At 47.6% G+C, this 23,331-nt stretch overlaps 1 protein-coding gene across 1 annotated transcript in view; it reads right to left on the reverse strand.

The window, feature by feature from the left end:
* LOC142297199 (AT-rich interactive domain-containing protein 4B-like) overlaps positions 1-23,331 on the reverse strand; it is a 256,070-nt gene that overhangs the window by 35,794 nt on the left and 196,945 nt on the right. The window contains exon 7 of the mRNA XM_075341465.1: positions 22,277-22,423. Coding sequence (XP_075197580.1) covers positions 22,277-22,423 — 147 coding nt within the window. The remainder of the gene's footprint in view (positions 1-22,276; positions 22,424-23,331) is intronic.

Raw genomic sequence — 23,331 nt, forward strand, 5'->3', positions numbered from 1 at the left:
GTAGTTCATTTGTGCATGGTATGGACACGGTGGAGGGGACACAGGTCACTGAGGTTGAGGCGATCCTTGAGGTCTTTAAAGATTTCTATCGCACGCTATATTCTTCTAGCGGAGAGATGAGGGTGGAAGAGGTGGACTCATTTCTTGAGCGAGGTGAGCTTCCGGTGTTGTCTGTGGCGGATAGAGATAAACTGGAGTCACCTATTACTATTGATGAACTGGAGGGCGCTCTGCATGGCATAAGCAATGACAAGGCACCGGGAGCAGACGGGCTACCAGTTGAAATTTATAAACAGTTAGAAGAAATCCTATTACCCAAACTATTGAAAGTCTTTGAGGTGGCGGAGGGGGAAGGTGTATTGCCTGAATCTATGAGAGAAGCAATAATAGTAGTAATTCCTAAGGAGGATAAAAATCCGAGGCTTCCAGACTCATATAGACCCATCTCGTTATTAACAGCGGACGTGAAGCTTCTGGCTAAGGTGTTGTCAAACCGGCTGACTGGAGTTATATCTAACCTAATCCATATGGACCAATCAGGGTTCATGGCCAATAGGTCGACAGCTGCTAATATCAGGAGATTGTACCTTAATCTACAGTTGCCGCCTGACAACCCTGGCCGGAGGGTGATCGCTTCGTTAGATGCCCAGAAAGCGTTCGATAGTGTTGAGTGGGGGTATCTGTGGAAAGTGTTGCAGCATATGGGTTTTGGCCCACAGTTTGTAAAGTGGGTGCAGCTGTTGTATAATAGGCCTACTGCTAAAGTTAGAGTTAACGGTATGACCTCCTCAGCGTTTGAGTTGAACCGGGGAACGAGGCAGGGCTGCCCACTATCGCCGCTCCTATTTGCTATTGCAATAGAGCCTCTGGCGGCGGCCATTAGGAAAACAAAGGAGATCCATGGATTTAAGTATGGGCATTTAGAGGAGAAAATAGCTCTTTATGCTGACGATTTATTACTTTTCTTGGGGGATCCATCAGCCTCATTGGATCATGCCATGCAGATAATAGAGAAATTTGGAGAAGTTTCGGGACTGACCATTAATTGGTCTAAATCGAGCCTCTTTAAGGTGGATGGGGAAGTAGCCTGGACAAATGAGGATACTGGGGCTAACAAATTGAAGAATGTGGACGAATTTAAATATCTAGGTATCCAGATATCTCTGCCAGTAGAAAAATACATACAGGTGAACTTATGGCCGCTCCTTAAAAAATTGAGAACCACGGTGGATGCCTGGAACAAGCTACATTTGTCAGTTGTTGGAAGGGTTAATTTACTAAAGATGGTAGTAATGCCTAAACTCCTATACATACTGCACAATGCCCCTGTTTGTATTTCAAGGAAAAGATTTAAAGGGATAAACTCGCTGTTTAGGGACCTGGTGTGGGGTAAAAAGCAGCCTAGGGTGCGATTAGAGACTTTACAAAGGCCGAAGGATGAGGGGGGTCTAGCAATCCCAAATCCGGAATTGTATTATATAGCGGCGCAATGTCAACACCTCAGGGGTTGGTCTGATCGAGAGAAAGATGGGGGCATTAAAGAAGTACTGGAATACATAGTGGGTAGAAGTCCATTGGTAATGGGACTAGAGGATGGTGCGGTGGGGCTCCTGGGTAGAACATCTCCTACAATGGCACTTATAAATAAGACCTGGGATAGGCTGAAAAGGGTGAGAGGGGTGACCCGGTTAACTAAGTTTACACCTATCTGGGATAACAGTAATCTCCCGGAGATTCAGAAAATGGGGAATATTGAGGAGTGGAGACGCAAGGGTGTGATATACATGCATCAGATATTGGACGGAGGAATTGTGAAATCGTTCCCGCAGTTACAGAGTGAGTTTCAGTTACCGGTGTCCGGCTGGCTCCACTACAGACAATTAAAACATGCGATTGCAGCCCAAGCGGCTAAACAAAGTGTGGCCATACAGACTGACCTGGTACTGGAGTATGTGTGTAAGGGCGGAGGAAGCACTAAAGGGATCATTTCTGGGGGGCGTGGCCTGAGCAGCATGTGAGGAAGACCTGTGTAGAGACAGCTCCTGCAAAAAACTCCTGTATAATCCTGTCCAGCTGGGGTTAAAGTTTGTTTTACTGCTTTCCTGGAGTGGTGACCTCTCCTAGACTGAGGGGGCTTCAAAGACCTGAGTGATATGACCAGAACTCGGGCTGATAAGAAGCGCGGGACACAGGCCACACTCATGGACGCTGGAGCTTCATGTGGGGGCAGGGCGTCTGATGCAATAGCTCGCCTCAGCAAGTTTGCACGAGATCAGCCTGAGATACCTGGAGCTGTTAAGCAGTGTGCCCTCAGCGTGGAGGAGATCCCAGGACAAGAACTGATGGAGGAGGAAGAGCAGCAGGGAGCTGTGAGTATGTTGGCTGCTGCCAATAATGTGGAGCAGGGGGACAACCTTAGAGCTACAGATGAAAACACAGATCCTGGGAGAGCAGAGCCCACCCTCAGTGATGTGCTTGCAGCAGTAAATACCTGCAACAATATGCTAGCCACTTTGAACATACAGATGGGAGGAATTGAAATGGACATTTCATCTATCAGGCACGAGTTGCAGGGGGTCAATGTACGGGTGGGGGCCCTGGAAGACCGGGTCAGTGCCACAGAGGATAAGCTTCCCCCTCTGACTCGGGACCTTGGCAGAGCAATCCACAATATCTCATTGCTTAGGGCTAAGGTGGACGATCTAGAAAACAGATCCCGCAGAAGCAATCTCCGACTGGTCGGGGTCCCAGAAAAGGCAGAAGGCAATAATCCAGTAGCTTTTTTTGAAATGTGGCTCCCCAAGACTTTGGGTATGGATCTGTTTTCTCCTTTCTTCACTATTGAGCGGGCACATAGGGTCCCCACTAGACCCCCACCACCAGGGGCACCCCCTCGTCCTATCCTCCTCAAGCTACTGCACTTCAGGGACACTGCGCTCCGCAGAGCCCGGGAGATTAAGGATCTGGCTATTGACGGCCATAAGGTCTCACTGTACCCGGATTTTTCCACTGAAATCCAGCAGAGGAGAGCGCAATTTATTGATGTCAAAAAACGCCTGAGGCAGCTGCAGATCTCTTACTCAATGCTATACCCTACCAGGCTGCGAGTGGTGGCGGATGGTGGGACAAAGTTTTTTGACACTCCAAAGGATGCAGCCGCATGGCTCGATACCAATGAAAAAGGACTGCGCAGAAATCACCGCTGAGGATTATTGCGGATTCCTTGCTGTTGGACTTGCTGAGGTGAACGTGCTATGTTTCCCAGCTGGAACACTTATGGACGGTTGGCAGGAGCCACCCAGATAGGTTACTATGCAGTTGATGACTGTTCAGGAATTTAAACCGTTATGTGCTCTTAGGGTTATGTTTAGCCCCACTTCCCTCTGTTTGAGAGGAATGTCCTGGTTCACTGTGTATGTTTTTATGTTGTTTGACCTTTTTGTTTTATGCACCTGTTTGGTCTATGCTCATCTATGGGAACTGCTGCAGATGGGTCCGGAGGTCCCCGCTTGCTGCCCCCTGCTGTTACATATGTGTACTCACCCTTATGGCGAAGGAGGTTAATATAGTGGCCTGGAATGTGCGAGGATTGGGTGAAGCCACTAAAAGATGTGCAGTTTTTCTGTTTCTACAGCAGCTTAAGCCAGACATAATATTCTTATCAGAAACGCACTTGGTGAAGGAGCGGCTCCACTTGCTCCACAAAAAATGGATAGCCCATGAGTATCACTCTGTATATACCACACATTCCAGGGGGGTGAGTGTCCTGATACACAGGACAGTGCCGTTTGAGTGTCTTAAAGCTTCTGTGGATCAGGAGGGTAGATTTGTATGTCTTTACTGTGTCCTTCATAATGTGCGCTGTGTTCTAGTTGCAATTTATATTCCGCCGCCATACACAGGGGAACCATTGAAACGTATTCTCAATTTTGTTGCTTCCCTCCCTGAGGTCCCCACCCTATTAGTAGGAGACTATAATAATTACTTTCACCCGTATTGGGATAAGTTACATACAGGGAATATCTCAGTGGGGGCGGCAGCTACATCCCTTGCCAGACTGATGGAGGAGGTGGGATATGTAGATATTTGGCGTATTAGAAACCCGCAGGTCCGGCAGTATTCATGCTATTCTAGTTCTCATCATTCACTGTCCCGGATTGACCTGGCCATTGGAAATGCTCAGCTGCTGCCTTGTGTAGCTTCAGTCACGTACCTGGCCAGGGGGGTGTCTGACCACTCCCCACTACAGGTCCGTCTAAGGCTTGGGGACCCGGACCGGCTGGCGGGGATACCTTGGCGGCTCAACCCTTTTTGGATACAACTGATAGGGGGCACTCTGACTGACACTATACGGGAATATTTTGTGACAAATGACGGTACGGCATCTAAACATATAGTGTGGGACGCAATGAAGGCGTATGTTCGTGGGACATATATTAGGGAAATTTGCACCCGAAAGGCGAAAACAAGAGAGCGCACTAAGTATCTGACGGACACTTTAGGTGATGCAGAACGACTTCTTATATCTAACCCTACAGATGATGCCAAGCGGGACTTAGAGAGGGCACAGAGAGCTCTGAGAGACCATATGACTTCCTTGGCCACTAACAAACGCTTTTTCCTTAAGCAGCGGTACTTTACGGAGGGGGAGAGTGTGGGACATCTCTTGGCTACAATTGCTAGGGCGCAGGAGGGATTGACCTATATCACCAAATTGAAATTTGACACTGGAGAGGAGGTGAGGGACAGCGGGAGGATTGTGGAGGTCATGCAACAGTATTACACCCAATTATACTCCTCTAAATCGCATTATGGGGATGAGGAACTGCGGGACTTTGTGGAGGAGATCACTCTCCCCAGTCTGTCAGATAGTGAGAGAGATTCCCTGAATAGAGATATAGACCTGGAGGAGCTGGAGGAGGCGCTCGGTCAAATCCAAAATGAAAAGGCCCCAGGTGCGGACGGACTCCCGGGTGAATTCTACAAATTATATACCCATCTGCTGCTGCCAAGACTCTTGGATGTGTTCAGAGATGCTGAGGAGAAGGGATCCCTCCCTGCATCCATGAGGGAGGCTATTATTGTTCTGATTTTAAAACCCGGGAAAGATCCGACCGCGCCTGACTCCTATCGCCCAATCTCGCTGCTTACATTAGATATTAAATTAATCGCTAAAATTTTAGCTAACAGGTTGTCCCGGGTGATCACGTCAGTGATCCACGAGGATCAGACTGGATTCATCCCCAATAAATCTACTTCCATTAATTTGCGACGTTTATTCCTGGGGATACAGCTAAGTTCTGAGGGGAGAAACAAGGAGAGAGCAGTCCTGTCATTAGATGCAGCCAAAGCCTTTGACAGTATTGAATGGAATTTCCTATGGGTAGTTTTGGAGAAATTGGGTCTTGGCTCCAGATTTATTGGCTGGGTCAAATTGTTATATGCCTCTCCGCGGGCCAGGATTCGAGTTAATCGTTGTACCTCCTCGTCTTTTAATTTGGCCAGGGGCACGAGACAGGGCTGTCCTCTCTCTCCATTACTATTTGCAGCGGCAATTGAACCATTGGCGGCTATGCTTCGTGCATCCGCTGGCGTAAAGGGGTTTGAGATAGGCGGTCTGGAGCATAAGGTTTCCCTCTATGCGGACGATTTGTTGCTGTATCTCAGGGAGGTGGGGACATCGGTGGGCCCAGCAATAAATATTATTATAGAATTTGGTAGGCGCTCGGGACTCCTAATAAACTGGAAGAAATCGGCCCTGCTCCCTATAGATCCACTCCCATCTAATTTTAGTACTCTGGGGCTGCCAATTCCGACGGTGGATAAATTTAAATACCTGGGGATTGTGGTTAGTGCCCGACCGCGTGATTACTACTCTCAAAATCTGGAACCAGTGTTGGCTCAGTTTAGGAACAAGATAGATGCCTGGTGTCGACTCCCACTGTCCCTTATTGGCCGTGCTAATCTACTAAAAATGGTACTGATGCCCAAACTTCTGTATCTTCTCCACAACGCCCCAATATGGATCCACTGGAAATTTTTCCGTAAAATCAACACTTTGTTTCGGGAACTCTTGTGGCAAAAGCAGCAGGCTAGAATCCGCCTTGAGACCCTGCAAAGAGGGAAGGAGGATGGGGGTCTGGCAGTCCCCAACCCGTGGGTTTATTATGTTGCGGCACAGATGCAGCACTTCAGGGGGTGGGGAAAGGATGAGGCATATGACGCTGGGGGCAAATTGGTGAGGGGCCTTGCAGAATGGGGACACCCAGTGGCTTTTTTGGATGCAGGATACTCACCCAGAGGAGGAACATTATATCCAACATTATCATTGATGTACAAGGTGTGGGATAGAGGGAAGCAGTTGCTGGGAATATCAGGAATGACTGAGTACTGGCCCTTATGGCATAATCGTGGACTGGCGGAGCTGCAGAGACTCCCGGGTTGGAGAATGTGGGTGAGCAGGGGGGTGCATCAGGTGTCTCAGATTCTTCAGAATAATATACTTAAAAGATTTGACCAGCTTCAAGCTGAGTTTGGGATACCGCACAGTTCCTTTTACCAATACCTGCAGCTCCGTCATGCCTATGAGACACAGACACGTCGTATGGACATTAGGATAGAGCGGAATCACACTCTTACTGAATTGTTGACATCTGATCGCTCCTATGGTATTATTTCTAGGTTGTATACAGTGATGTTATCTAGACACCTCGACAAATTCCCTTTGCAGGCTAGAGAAAAGTGGGAGAGGGACCTAGGCCCTATGACAGAGGAACAGTGGGGTGAGGTCCTGTCTCAGACTCCAAGCCTTGCTGTATCTGAAGGCCAACGACTGTCGCAGCTATTCCTGTTACATAGAGTATATAGGACACCTAGTCTATTGCATAAGATGGGAGTTAGGATGGATGATCTGTGTCCTAGGTGCGGACAGGAAGGTGCGAATCTGATGCATATGATGTGGTCCTGTGGGAACATTGAAGATTACTGGAGGGCAGTACTAGATTTGGTTAGACAAGTTTTCAATATCCGTCTACAGCCAAGACCTATTATATGTATCCTGGGTCTACTGGAGGGGGGGGTGGACTTGAGTTCGCCGGTAATGGTCGGTATTACACGTCTCTTGTACCAGGCTAGGAAACTGTTGGCCTACCACTGGTTGGACCCAGCGCCTCCGGTCATCGGGGATTTTAGGGAAAGAGTAAACGCTATACTTCGACTGGAGAGAGGAGTATACCTTAAAAGAAATGCATTGAAAAAGTTCTATAAGATCTGGGGGGCATGGTTGGATACCCCAGGCCTTCCCTCCTCGGCGTTACTGCAGGACAGTGCGAGCGACCAGGTCCTTCTCCTTCTGACCGGTTAACAAATTTCCTCAAATAGGGTGATATGCGTACTGCTGGAAGGTGTGTGCATGTATATGTGTGTGCATGTATATGTGTGTGCATGTATATGTGTGTGCGTGCGTGCGTGCGTGTATGTATATGTGTATATATATATAATGTCATAATGATGCTGGGTAAGCTATACTATGGAGAATATATTGGGAAATAATATGCACTTTGAGACCCATATTGAAATGAGACGTGGACTGCGGGTGCATTGTTTATTATGTTATTTGTGTGGTTTTTCTTATTGACTAAAGGTTTTTTCCCTTTCTGTGATATTTCTATGGAGGGAATTATTTTATGTGTTGTATAATTTTGATGTTAAATAAAAATGAACCTGATTTAAAAAAAAAAAAAAAAAAAAAAAGGGATCATTTCTGGCACGTATAAAGATATACTACATACCTTTCTGTTAGAATACCCAATTAAAACTAAATCTAAATGGGAGGAGGAAGTTGGGCCGATAACGGAGGAGGTGTGGGAGAGTATCCTGGAGTATGTCCCTAAACTTTCCATGAGCGAACCGGCCAGACTATCTCACCTATACGTGATTCACCGGGTATATAGGTCTCCCTTACTGATGTTTAAAATGGGGTTGAAAAGGAATTCGGAGTGTCCAAGGTGTCAGGGATCTGACGCAGGTATTTTTCACATGATGTGGTCTTGTCCGAGACTGGTCTCCTTTTGGACTAAGGTTATCCACAAGATAGGAAGAACATATGGGTGTGTCCTCCCCAGGGAACCAGTGATCTGCCTATTGGGATATGTTGAGGAGCTTGGGGTGGAAAATACTATGAAAATTGTCATTGCTAGGCTGCTGTATGCGGCAAGAAAGCTAATCGCCAGGTCCTGGATTAAAAAAGACCCCCCGACCAGGGGAGAGTACATTAAAAGGGTGAAATGTATTCTTCAGCTGGAACGGGGAGTGTATGAAAGAAGGGGGAATGTTAAAATGTTTGAGAAGCTCTGGTCTCCTTGGCTGCAATGCGAATAAGACGAGTGATGGACCAGTAAACTGATATGGGACGGGGATAGCCGTCTGAGACCTCTGATGTGTATGTTTTGTTTTATTTGTGTTACTAGTTGTTCCTCCTGCACAACGGGATGGTTGCTATACTACAGTTGAAGGGTATTATAAGTGTGTACTATATGGGATGTAGTATCGGGGAGAAGTGTTGCTGCCGGGGTGGGGGAGGGGGCGGGAGGGGGAGTTAAAGGGGTAATAGATGTGATAAATTTAATTTGGATGCCGATTTGTTATTCTGTTGTATGTACTCTGTTTTAATAAAAAAGTATCTGATTTAAAAAAAAAGAAGCCCAAGATAGGGACCCTGCAATCAGATTAGTTAAAGCATTGTTGGCCAGAGCTGATGCCCGTCTTGAACCAGTACACCCCGGAGGAAGCCAGAAAACTGTGGCAGGACAGGAGTCGGCTCTGTCTCCACCAAGGCAAACTGTGCAGAAGCCTAATCAACCCCAAGACACAAGAGTGGATTTGCCAGATCGTGATACCTCGGGCGTATGTCCCGGTGGTGTTGGAAGCGTACTATGATGGAGCCGGGCACTTTGGTTGGAAGAAGTTAGAGATGTTGCTGAGATGTCGCTTCTATTGGATAGGGATGAGAGACTCCATAGAGACCTGGTGTAAGAATTGCGGTCCCTGTGCCTTAAGGAGGCAAGATGGCACCAGCCAGCGAGCACCACTCCAGCCGATAGTCACCAAACAACCCCTCTAGATTGTGGCTCTAGATCATGTCAAGTTGACCCCCAGCAGGAGTGGATACATGTACGCGCTCACGATGGTGGACCACTACTCTCGGTTCCTGGTGGTGGTACCTGTTAAAGATCTGACTGATCGCACAGCGGCAAAGGCGTTCCAAGTGCACTTTTGTAGGCCGCATGGGTATCCCGACCGAGTCCTTACCGATCAAGGTCCATCATTTGAGGCTGAAATCTTCCAGGATTTCTGTAACCTGTATGGGTGCAAGAAGATACGCACCACACCTCATCATGCACAGACGAATGGGATGTGAAAAAAGATGAACCATCTAGTGATCAATCTGCTGAAAACGCTTCCCCTTGAAGAGCGGAACCAGTGGCCTGAAAAGTTACCAGACCTGGTGGACATCTATAATAACATTCCGGTGGGATCCACCAAATGCACCCCGGCCTTCCTGATGAGAGCCAGACCTGGAAGACTCCCAGTGGACTTAGAGATGGAGGTCGAGTTGCCTGAAACCTACTTGCCCGGAGCGGATTGGGACTCACTTCGCCAGATCCAGAATAAACAGATTCAAAAGTGCGTTGAAGAGAGTTTGAATCAAACCAGAGAACGGCAAGAGAGCAACTTTAATAAGCAAGCAAAAGCCACCCCTTTCTCACCAGGAGAGATTGTGCTGAAAAGGAAGAGAAAGCTGCACAAATTGGATGATCAGTGGGAAAAGGAGCCATACGTGGTGCAACCATCCAACTTCGATAACCAAAAGACTTGTCTAATCAGCAAGGATCAGGGAAGGACCACGGCTACTGTATTCTGAGACCATCTAAAAAAATGTCCAGAGCCCTTAAGAGTAGCAGATGAACCTCAGCCCCAACCTCAAGTCGTGGAAGGAACGAAGAGAATGATCCGTACCATTCTAGGTGACTTTCCGGAAGATTGGCCTATGCAGAGTGGAGCAGTAATAGTCCCTGTGTTAACATTCCCACAACCCATGGAAGAACCAGAACAGGAAAGGCTTACTGACACTGCACCCACTTCAGCACCTAGAGTAGCACCTGTAACCTTGCCACACACACGTAGAGTCCTACCAGCTACACCTAAGGCCTCCAACACACATCCGTTAAAACCACGCACGTGTAATACGGGCCGTTGTTCAGGTCCGTGATCCGTTTTTATGTCCATTTTTATGGTCCGTGTGGCATCCGTGTGAACGGCGTATGCTAGCCGTGTGTGCGTGTGTAATGCCCGTGTGTGCGTGAGATTTGTAAATGACGTGTGAATGTGTTTTCCGTGTGAAATGTTCCGTGTGTGATGTAAAATGTCGATGAATACCCTCAGACAGCTGACAGAGTCGCGCGTTGAGAATGAACTCGGGTGAATTTCACCCGACTTCATTGTCATCCCGCGGCTCTGTCTGGCTGTCACGTCCTGATTAGCGGTCACCCGTGAAGGACTCACCGGTGACCGCTAATCCCCTGATTGACTGCAGTGAGCAGCGCGATTAGCGCTGCCGTCACTCAGGTTAACCGCAGCTAGCTGGACTCCACCCCCCGTGACCGCAACTCACCTGTGACTTCATCGCTGTCACTCGGGCGACTTGCTGTCACAGTTGGAGGATCCAGCAGTGGCCGCGAGTAACCTGAGTGACGTCATCGCTGATCGCGATACTCACCTCTGTTGCTGCGTGGAGCTGTCAGGAGCAGCAGTGTTCTTCTGCAGCTCCTGTCACCTTCATGTAGCAGAGCTGGAAGCGACGTGGGACCTCCGTGGATTACGCCGGACATAGATGGGTATTTGGGGCTTAATAAATTGGTGAACGAGGGTATTTATTGTTTTTTATTGAAACTAAAGGATTTTTCGTTGTGTGTGTTTATTTACTGTAACATACAGATTAATCATGGAAGGTATCTCCGGGAGACGCTTGAAATGATTAATCTAGGACTTATTGGCAGCTATGGGCTGCCATTAACTCCTTATTACCCCGATTGCCAACGCACCAGGGCAATTCGGGAAGAGGCGGGTAGAGTCCCAGAACTGTCATATCTAATGGATGCGGCATTTCTGGGCGGCTGCTGGCTGATATTGTTAGGCTGGGGGGCTCCCCATAACGTGTAGCTCCCCATCCTGAGAATACCAGCCTTCAGCCGTGTGACTTTACCCTGGCTGGTATCAAAATGGGGGGGACCGCACGTCTTTTTTTAAATTAATTATTTATTTTTTTACTGCACATTATAGACCCGCCCACCGGCGACTGTGATTGGTTACAGTGAGACAGCTGTCACTCAGCGTGGGGGTGTGTCTCACTGCAACCAATCATAGGTGCCGGTGGGTGTGGAAAGCAGGGAATACGAGATTGATTAATGAGCGGCCGGCTTTTTCAAAATAGTAAAATCCGCTGGAGCAGTGTGAACGCCGTGCAGCACCGCGCCGATGATCGGTAAGTATGAGAGAGGGGGGAGACTGACCGACAGACAGAGAGAGGGACAAGACAGAGAGAGACCGACCGACGGACTGAGGGAGATTGACCGACATACACAGGAAAAGAAAGAATGACCGACATTGCTAGAAAAAAAGCACAAAACGTACACTGAGCATACTGAGATGCATCCGTGTCACATACTTGTGCGCACATAACCATTGACTTTCATGGTGTCCGTGTGTGCGTGTTCCGTGCAGAAAACGGACATGCTGCTGTGAAAAACGGAAACACATACGGATCACGGAGACGGACACACGGACATTATGAAAATCACAAGTGTGACCTCAAACATAGATTAACATTGGTGCACGTTTGTCCGTGTCTCCGGTATATACGGAAACGGACCAAACACGCACGTGTTTCACGGATGTGTGTTGGAGGCCTAACACGGAGGGCGAGGAACCTGTAGACAATATTGCCATGTCGCAAGTCAGGAATTGAGAAGGTCGACCCGGGTTAACTTTGGTCAGCCCCCACAGAAGTATAGGGAAGAATGCTAATGGTATCAGTAGTATGCCAATGCAAAATGTTAGGCATCTGTGTTTATTTTATTATTTTACAAAGTTTGTTGTTTTTCATATAGAGAAAATGTTAGGAAATAAGTGTTTTAATCAACAAGGTTTGAATCAGCAGAGAAAGTTACCTGATTGGAAAGAAGATTTAATAGTGTGTAAACCAGGTGCATGGACTTAGTTATATTTAGGCACCACTGTTTTGTAGTAAAAATGAACCATGGTTATGGAACTGGTTATGACCAACACAGACTTGTGTACTGTAAATAGTTGCACCTCCTGTGCCCACCAGAGTCGTCTTTTGCAACACACGGGACCTTAACGTGGTCACGGACCCACAATAGGTATGCAGCGGGTCAGGTTGTTTGGGTGGCAGGTTAAGGGGATCTGAGACATTGGGACTGGACTGTCGCAGGAAGAGGCTGCAACGGAGCAGGTTGAGCCTCCGCTACTAACCTAACCGGTAGCATTCCACTGTTGAATTGATGAACTTAAGAGTTACGTAACGTTTAAGTACCCAGCCTCCCTAATGTGGGATGAATCTTGTAAATAAAAATGTTCTTATTTTTTACTTTTGTAGCTAAAAAAATAAATAAATAAAACCTCTGATGTCCTGTAGCTCGAGGACGAGCTACGTTTAACCAGGGGGGAATGTGACGCCCCTGGACTATCAGGTCGTCACAGGGTATTGCACAATCTGCCCTCTCGTGCAATATCCACCTCCTTCTTGGTTATGGGTCCCCAACTATATGGTGTTGCCTGCATCAGCTAATAAAATCCTAGGTACTCTCTGCACCACACCCACCAAGCACACCAGTGGACGGCCTGAGTGGAATAGGGTTGCCCACTTGGGGGGTTGGTTAGGGGAAGTCTGGAGTGTCAGGAGAGGGAATTGTGTTGGAAGCGAACAAGAGAGGAGGTCAGGAGCAGGGCTCCTAGGAAGCCATCTAGGTAGCAGACGGTGGTCTGGGCCTAGAGGAGCTGGACCCCAGTTGCAGTGGATCGTGGCAAGGGGCACGGAACTGTCGAGGAGGACAGCCGACGGCCTTGCACCATCACTGGGCTGGGACCAGGGCACGATGGGGTACGTGGACCCTAGGTCAGGGAGTAGCTTCAGGTAACCTGACAATTTACCCGACGAGAACAGAGCCTTCAAGATCCGTTCTCCATCTGCTCCTACATCGGGGTACTAGCGCAACGAGGAGGATAGGACTTTCCACTCAAACGGTCCAGAAAATCCCAAGCGTGAACCCTGAGAGCAAGCTCCCACACTTAGTGGGGAGCAGGACCCGGCAAGTTCCATACTATCGGGACCAACAGAAAAGTAAACTTAGTGCCAGGAGGGAGGTCACGGATCACCAGGCAGCACCATTGCGGACGGGACCCGAACTAGCTGCCCTCAGCGGCAGCGGTGTCCAGAACTTTGCTTTATCCAGTTGTCGGTGTCAGCTTAATGGACTAAGTGAATACGCAAGTGACCCCTTCATACACGACGGCACTCCTCAGTCACCATCACCGAGTCCCGGGGCATCCCCCCTACCCATGGAGGGTCCTAACACCTGGCTGCCCCATTCCATCACCCCCGGGTACTCTCAACTGCAGCGGTGGTACTTCAAATTACCACATACCACGGGTGGCGTCACGAACTCTAACACAATCCCCTGTTAATACCCCCTTCATTTGAGTGGCCGCACAACCCCCGGGTCCGGGGACCCCTCAAGCCACCGCGGATCTGGATCCGAGCAGCTCGGCTGCTGAGACGGGGGCGGCACACTTGTACCTTGCTATACACCTTGATACTTAAATTTCCCCATACCCCCAGGGGAATAGACAGGCAGGGGAACAAGGAAACACACATGCAATACAGGTAAGGCAACATGTACGACAGGGCTTCAAGACTTTCTCCAGTTGGAATCTGAGCTGCTGCAAAATGAACAAACACCACAGTTCACAGAAATGAGCTCCTCCACAGTGGTCAGAATGGAGATACTAATTCTATATGTGGCATGGAGTGGAGCCAGGGGCAGGTAGATATAGCGGAAAAGCTGGATAATCACAATCTGAAGCTGAACTGAATAATCAGCTGGCAGGGAAAAGGCCCTTAACCCCTTCAGCATAGAAGGAAAAGAAAATATGCAGGATAACAGTCAAGTGAGCTCTACAGAAAGCCTGCGATCAATTACAAGCAGAGACCTCCTAACCACAAGTTCCCCAGATGAGACATCAGAATGCAGAACACTCAAGACAAGAAGTCAGCTTCAATATGCTCAATACACTTAGGCGGGCTTTGCACGCTGCGACAACGGTAACAATGTGTTACCAACGCTACAGCAACAGTCCCCGCCCGTGTCGCAGATGCGATATCTTGTGATTGCTGCCGTAGCGAACATTATCGCTACGGCAGCTTCACATACACTCACCTGCCCTGCGACGTCGCTCTGGCCGGCAAACCGCCTCCTACCTAAGGGGGCGGGTCGTGCGGCATCACAACGACGTCCCACGGCAGGCAGCCAATAGAAACGGAGGGGTGGAGATGAGCGGGACGTAAACATCCCGCCCCCCTCCTTCCTTCCGCAGAGCCGGCGTGAGACGCGGTGACGCAGGTAGGAGATGTTCCTCGCTCCTGCGGCTTCTCACACAGCGATGTGTGCTGCCGCAGGAACAAGGAACAACATCGAACCTGTCGCTGCTGCCAAATAATGGAAATATAACATAAATAATTTCCCAAGCAGTATTCGGCTAAAAATGTTGGATACTTTATTAGAAAAATTTGACATACAAAATACAACCATAGACATAATAAAAGACAGATACAGTACTGCTAGAAACCAGTAGGTGGCAGGTTAATTGTACAATTCTACGGACATGACCATATATGGCATACCAATATAGCACAATAGTTGTATTAGTGTGCAAAAGTAGGTCAATGAGCCTAAGGCGGGCTTTGCACACTACGACATCGCAGGTGCGATGTCGATGGGGGTCAAATTGAAAATGACGCACTTCCGGCATCGCATGCGACATCGTAGTGTGTAAAGGCTCGATGATACGATTAACGAGCGCAAAAGCGTCGTAATCGTATCATCGGTGCAGCGTCGGCGTAATCCATAATTACGCTGACGCGATAGTCCGATGTTGTTCCTCGCTCCTGTGGCAGCACACATCGCTGTGTGTGAAGCCGCAGGAGCGAGGAACATCTCCTACCGGCGTCACTGTGGCTTCCGTAGGATATGCGGAAGGAAGGAGGTGGGCGGGATGTTTACATCCTGCTCATCAACGCCCCTATTGGCCGCCTGCCGTGTGACGTCGCAGTGACGCCGCACGACCCGCCCCCTTAACCCAGAGCGACGGTCGCAGGACAGGTGAGTCCATGTGAAGCTGCCGTAGCGATAATGTTCGCTACGGCAGCTATCACAAGGATATCGCTGCTGCGACGGGGGCGGGGACTATCGCGCTCGGCATCGCAGCATCGGCCTGCGATGTCGCAGCGTGCAAAGTACCCCTAAGGTTGCAACCCTATTTTATGTAAGTCTAGGGACAAACTGTGGTGATATAAATCATTTAATTGAAGATGTATAGTCATACAGGGATATAAAGGTAATTATAGCACATATATTTGTAAATAAAATGTGGTATTTTAATTAGTGTGTTATAAAACAGTACACAACCAGTGCTCAACTTGTATGACTATATATTGCAGGTTAAAGTGTGCAAGGCTTAGTATAAATACTTTAGAGAGATAATATATTTAGCAAAGTGCATAAAGAAAGCCATTGCATAAATCACTCTGCAAATATATAATAACAGTTGTCCAATGAAAGGGTTAAAGCAACTTATAACATATGCTGAGGTGACCAGACGTGGCAGGACTACTCTCTGTGTAAGTTGTGCTATATTGGTATGCCATATATGGTCATGTCCGTAGAATTGTACAATTAACCTGCCACCTACTGGTTTCTAGCAGTACTGTATCTGTCTTTTATTATGTCTATGGTTGTATTTTGTATGTCAAATTTTTCTAATAAAGTATCCAACATTTTTAGCCGAATACTGCTTGGGAAATTATTTATGTTATATATGCTGTACTAGTTTATAGGCTATTGCTCTTGATTACGAGGCATTTGTACTTAATCAAATTATGGAAATGTCGGACCCTACACCGATGATATGATAACGACGCTTTTGCGCTCGTTAATCGTATCAAAAAGGATTTACACACTACAATATCGACTGCGACGCCGAATGTGCGTCACTTTCGATTTGACCCCACCGATATCGCACCTGCGATGTCGTAGTGTGCAAAGCCCGCCTTAGGCTATGTGCGCTCTGGAAAATGGAATTTTCTCAAGAAAATTCCGCAGGTATTTAAAGATTACCGCACCCGCGGTAAAAAACGCGGCAAACCGCACTCGAAAACCGCATGTGGTTTGCCGCGGGTTTACCGCGGTATTGTTCGCAGTATTGTCGCGGTTTTGCCGCGTGCGGGTTGGGATGTGCTTTATTGCATTCAATGCAATAAAGCACATTGAAAAAAAAAAAAAGTCATTTCACTCTGAGATAGATAGATAAAGAGACAAAAGAATAGATAGAGGGATAGATAGATAGACAGATAGAGGGATAGATAGATAGATAGACAGATAGAGGGATAGATACAGTCAGGGCCAGAAATATTTGGACAGTGACACAAGTTTTATTTTAGCTGTTTACAAAAACATGTTCAGAAATACAATTATATATATAATATGGGCTGAAAGTGCACACTCCCAGCTGCAATATGAGAGTTTTCACATCCAAATCGGAGAAAGGGTTTAGGAATCATAGCTCTAATGCATAGCCTCCTCTTTTTCAAGGGACCAAAAGTAATTGGACAAGGGACTCTAAGGGCTGCAATTAACTCTGAAGGTGTCTCCCTCGTTAACCTGTAATCAATGAAGTAGTTAAAAGGTCTGGGGTTGATTACAGGTGTGTGGTTTTGCATTTGGAAGCTGTTGCTGTGACCAGACAACATGCGGTCTAAGGAACTCTCAATTGAGGTGAAGCAGAACATCCTGAGGCTGAAAAAAAAAGAAAAAATCCATCAGAGAGATAGCAGACATGCTTGGAGTAGCAAAATCAACAGTCGGGTACATTCTGAGAAAAAAGGAATTGACTGGTGAGCTTGGGAACTCAAAAAGGCCTGGGAGTCCACGGATGACAACAGTGGTGGATGATCGCCGCATACTGTCTTTGGTGAAGAAGAACCCGTTCACAACATCAACTGAAGTCCAGAACACTCTCAGTGAAGTAGGTGTCTCTAAGTCAACAGTAAAGAGAAGACTCCATGAAAGTAAATACAAAGGGTTCACATCTAGATGCAAACCATTCATCAATTCCAAAAATAGACAGGCCAGAGTTAAATTTGCTGAAAAACACCTCATGAAGCCAGCTCAGTTCTGGAAAAGTATTCTATAGACAGATGAGACAAAGATCAACCTGTACCAGAATGATGGGAAGAAAAAAGTTTGGAGAAGAAAGGGAACGGCACATGATCCAAGGCACACCACATCCTCTGTAAAACATGGTGGAGGCAACGTGATGGCATGGGCATGCATGGCTTTCAATGGCACTGGGTCACTTGTGTTTATTGATGACATAACAGCAGACAAGAGTAGCCGGATGAATTCTGAAGTGTACCGGGATATACTTTCAGCCGAGATTCAGCCAAATGCCGCAAAGTTGATCGGACGGCGCTTCATAGTACAGATGGACAATGACCCCAAGCATACAGCCAAAGCTACCGAGGAGTTCATGAGTGCAAAAAAGTGGAACATTCTGCAATGGCCAACTCAATCACCAGATCTTAACCCAATTGAGCATGCATTTCACTTGCTCAAATCCAGACTTAAGACGGAAAGACCCACAAACAAGCAAGACCTGAAGGCTGCGGCTGTAAAGGCCTGGCAAAGCATTAAGAAGGAGGAAACCCAGCGTTTGGTGATGTCCATGGGTTCCAGACTTAAGGCAGTGATTGCCTCCAAAGGATTCGCAACAAAATATTGAAAATAAAAATATTTTGTTTGGGTTTGGTTTATTTGTACAATTACTTTTGACCTCCTAAAATGTGGAGTGTTTGTAAAGAAATGTGTACAATTCCTACAATTTCTATCAGATATTTTTGTTCAAACCTTCAAATTAAACGTTACTATCTGCACTTGAATCCTGTTGTAGAGGTTTCATTTCAAATCCAATGTGGTGGCATGCAGAACCCAACTCGCGAAAATTGTGTCACTGTCCAAATATTTCTGGACCTAACTGTAGATAGATAGACAGATAGATAGAGGACAGATCGCTGCATTTCCCACGGTCGGCAGTGAGTTCACATTACCGGCCGTGGGAAATGACCGGTAATTACCTCTGCTGTCTGCTGCATTCATTCAGCGCTGTGTCTGTGACAGTCGCGGCTGGATGTAAGCAGCGCAGGACCTGTGGATTACGCCGGAGCTTTGTTTCGGGAGGGGTTAATAAAAGGGTTAACGAGGCTTGTTTGTTTTATTTAAAATAAAGTATTTTTCTGTGTGTGTTTTTTCACTTTACTTACGGGTTGATCATGTCAGCTGTCTCATAGACGCTGCCATGATCAAGCCTGGAGTTAATGGCGGCGATCCGCCACCATTAACCCCTTGTATTACCCTGACCGCCACTGCTACACGGTGGCAGGAAGAGCCGGGGACACGCCGGTGCTGCCGCATAATGGATGTGACAGTCCCGGGCCAGCTGCGGCTGATATTCTCGGCTGCGGGAGGTGGGAGTGAGGCGGGGGACATTAACCCTGCCCCTCTCCCTCCCCAGCCTGAGAATACCGGGCCGCCGCTGTGTGCTTACCTTGGCTGGAAGGTAAATATACAGCGGAGCCCACGTTCTTTGTTTTCTATATTTCCGTTTGCTTTCTATGTGTGTTCTATGTGTGTGTGTCTGTCACGCTCCCCGGGCCCCGACGCCGTTCCCCACTCACCGCTCCGGTCCCCTGGTCCCCTGCCTCCAGCCACACGTCCTCCTCGGCACCCTCCAGGCTCCCGGGCTCCCATTCTCCTCTGCGACCCAGGACACCCTGTCTGTCTCCCCTGCATCCTCGGCACCGCTCCCTGCTCTGGCCTCTGGCACCCGGGCATCGCGCATGCGCATTAGGGCGCGCGCGCGGTCACTGACCTCCTCTTAAAGACCCAGTACTCCTAAACAGGATATTGCATCAGTCAGGGTCAGGTATATTAGGAGCTTCCTGCCTCTAGGGCGTTGCCTGTTCTACGAGATCTGTAGCTAGGAGTTCAGGTCCCCTTTGCTGTGCCTCGTTCTCACTTTATGTCTTCCACAGAACCAGTTCTACCAAGCAAACCTGGTCCTGACCATAACCTGTCCGAGTGGTCCTACGGGGAATGTCAGCTGAGACGCCACCATCTTCTGCAGTCTGAACCTGCCTTCTACCCTCGGCTTCACCTGGTGACCTCAGCCTCTTCTACCGGTTGGACTCTGCTCACGTCTGACGTCTCTACCTGCCACCGGTACCCGGGCATCGTCATCACACCTGGCACCAGGAACTCTTTGTCCCCAGGGACTTCCTCATTCCAGCTTCCGGAAAGGACTCTGACCTTATCCCGCTTAGTGCTCCGGCAACCGTGCACCTAGGCCCTCTGGTGGGGTGACCGGACAGTCCCTGTATAGGGGTTAGCTCTGTGTTGCTTCACTGGGGGAGTCCGGTGCACGGCCCAGAGGATCCACCACCCGGGCGTAACAGTGTCTGTGTTCTATGTCTGTGATGTCTGTGTGTGTGTGATCTGTGTGTGTTTACTCTCTGCTTTGCTTACTCTTCCTGTAATGACATCACTTCCCTGCAAAACCGCAGACAAGCGATGTACATTACCGGAGGTAAACTGCGAAATACCGCAGGGAATAACGCAGGAAAACGCAGTGAACCGCACAGAATTTGCTGCCTGCGTTATTCCCTGCGGGATTTCACGATTAACATTGGAGTCAATGTAGTGAAATCCCGCAGCGACGTGCGGAAAAGAATTGACATGCAATTGTTTTTGCTGCGGGAATCCCGCAGCAAAACATGCAGCTGTCAAATTCCGCCTAGTGCGCACAGGATTTTTTTTGCCCATAGGTTTTGCTGGTGATTCACTGCAGAGATGTTATGAACATTTTCTGCAGCGAAACATGCAGCAAAACCGCAAAAAATCCACGGCAGAATCCGGTAAGTGCGCACATAGCCTTGAGAATCTATCAGTAGGTTCAATCCTCCAGAGCAATCTACATAAGAATGTAGGTTATAGAAAGCTGAATAAAACGATACCTCGCTATCTGCGATCATGTCTTAATCCAGAGAAATCCATGTTTTTCTTATATGTAAATGAGCTGTTCCTAGCTGTGAGTCGGACACAGAGCTGTATAAGAATCTGCCTACAGGGCTTATTTTTAATAAAAGGGGCTACAATTTTCTTAACTATAGCCCACTTTACACACTACAATATATCTTACGATGTGTTGGCGGGGTCACGTTGTAAGTGACGCACATCTGGCATCGTAAGGTACATTGTAGTGTGTAATAGCTACATGCGATTGCGAATGAACGGTAAAACGTTCATCGTACGCACGTCGTTCATTCCTCATGAATTGAACGTCAGGTTGTTCATCGTACCCGGGGTAGCACACATCGCAGTGTGTGACACCACAGGAACGATGAACAGATCTTACCTGCGTCCTTCGGCTCCCGGCCAGCAATGCGGAAGGAAGGCGGTGGGCGGGATGTTTACGTCCCGCTCATCTCCGCCCCTCCGCTTCTATTGGCCTGCTGCCGCGTGACGTCGATGTGGATGTTCGCCGCCCACATCGAGGTCGTATGGACGGGTAAGTACGTGTGACGGGGGTTAATTGTTTGTGCGGCACATTCAACAAATTGAACGTGCCGCATATACGATGGGGGCGGTTACAATCGCATACGATATCGTATGCAGAATCGTAACATGTAAAGCAGGCTTTAGATTGTATTATTGATTAATGGAAAGTTGTTTCCAATCAGAAGTACATTATAACGTTTGTTTCCAAGGCAAATCAGAAGTTAGAATAGTAGTAAATATCTCATAATAATTTGTAATTTACTTACAGTCTGTTTTATCTTGTTTACCTGAACATTTTAGAGAAATATCACAAGTCTGTCAACTTTGAGATATCTGCTCATAAACAGATGGTAGCCACGACTGTTGCTATGTAGTAGCTGTTAGCAGATCACATACACCATTTACTAGGGTTTTAGTTGCCCACTGTTTTACATGGAGTTGTAGTAGCGGTTCCACTGTACCACTATAAGCCTCTTTCCCATAAAAATGGAGGTAAATATGACACTGAAGAGAGCCTGCACGTGGCCAAATGGTGCTCATAGGGATAGGTGCTAGAAAGCCAAACCAACTCCACGCACAAAGCTTAAAGGGGGTGTTACACGCAGCGATATCGCTGGTGAAAGCACCCACCCCCATTGTTTGTGCATCACGGGCAAATCGCTACCCATGGTGCACAAAATCGTTTGGAGCCGTCACACGGACTTACCTGCCTAGCGACGTCGCTGTTGCCGGCGGACCGCCTCCTTTCTAAGGGGGAGGTTCGTTCGGCGTCACAGCGGCGTCACTAAGCGGCCGCTCAATACAAGCGGAGGGGCGGAGATGAGCGGGACGTAACATCCCGCCCACCTCCTTCCTTCCTCATTGCCGGCGACTGCAGGTAAGCTGCAGATCGTCGTTCCCGAGGTGTCACACCTAGCGATGTGTGCTGCCTCGGGAACGACGAACAACCTCCGTCCTGCACAAGCAACGATTTTTTAAAAAGGAACGACGTGTCAACGATGGACGATAAGGTGAGTATTTTCCATCGTTAACAGACGTTCTTTGCTGTCACACGCAACGACGTCGCTAACGATGCCGGATGTGCGTCACGGAATCCATGACCCCGGCGATATATCGTTAGATCCGTCGTTGCGTGTAACGGGGTCTTTACCATGTATACATGATCTCCTTCTGTGTACTAAGAGTTTACAAAGTATGTGATGATACCTATCAGATTTATGTTAGGCTATAATAAGATCAGCCTAGATCTTTAGAGAGTTTTATAACTACAGAAGATGTAATAGGTGATGATAATGATGTAAAAGACATACCTTCCCTTTCTTTCTTCTTAGAATGATTTCTTCTTCTATCAATGGAAGCTAATTCAGATTTTAATGACACATAGTGTTTCTGAAGTTCTTGAAGTTTTTCCTCAAGAAATGCAATACGTTCTACACTTGCCATGTTTTCTAGGTCAGCTGAAAATAATATGAAATGAATAAGAAAGACATCAAATTCTGTATATTAATAATTTTATTGATTAAAACCTTTAATGCAAGATTGTGACACTTAAATAAGCTATTACTTAAATGCTTAGGTGTACATAGCCTTTAAATCAGATTCTTAAGATAAACATATTCCAGTTTTCATGCTATTCCTTGAAAATCAGATCATGATGAAGACTACATGTCGAAACAAGTTGTTCTGAGCACATGCGCTAAATTTTTCTTCAGCTGCTTGTGCTTGTTCCTGTGATTTTATATTTGGATATGAATAAAGTCTACATTTTAAAGACTTTGAGGATTGCGCTGGATTTTTTCACATATTGGAATACTTGCCTTGGTTGCCCTGCCACTCCATGCACTGGATTCTCAGGTGGAGTTGGACTGCAACTGATCGGTGAGCTGAAATATTTTGTTTCTTTTTTCTTATTCCTTGAAAAGTTACAGTACGCTGCCACTTAGGGCCCAATTCATTAAAGGGAACCTGTCATCAGAAATTTACCTGTAAACCTAAAAGTTTCCCCCTCTGCAGCTCCTGGGCTGCATTCTAGCAATGTTCCTATAGTTTTTGTGGCCCCTTTTATACCAAAATAAATACTTTATAAACTTGTACCTTTTCGTATGTAAATTTTGAAAATTATCCATGGGGGCGGGCTGCCTGGTGTCGGTTACTGTCCTCCTGCCGATTTACGCCGCCCCCCGAACGCTGAATTTCAAACCTCAGGACGCCGCCCCTGGGCGCCCGTGGTCCCGCGCATGCGCTGTGCGACTGTAGCGGGCACGAGGTTATGGGCGGCGCTGTGAGTGTCATCAGCAAGTGTCACCCATAACCTCGTGACCGCACTTTCCCCTTTGCCTCCTGCGTTCTGCGCAAGCGTCTCCTC

Source organism: Anomaloglossus baeobatrachus, chromosome 3, assembly GCF_048569485.1.
Source record: "Anomaloglossus baeobatrachus isolate aAnoBae1 chromosome 3, aAnoBae1.hap1, whole genome shotgun sequence".
NCBI classification, from domain to species: domain Eukaryota; kingdom Metazoa; phylum Chordata; class Amphibia; order Anura; family Aromobatidae; genus Anomaloglossus; species Anomaloglossus baeobatrachus.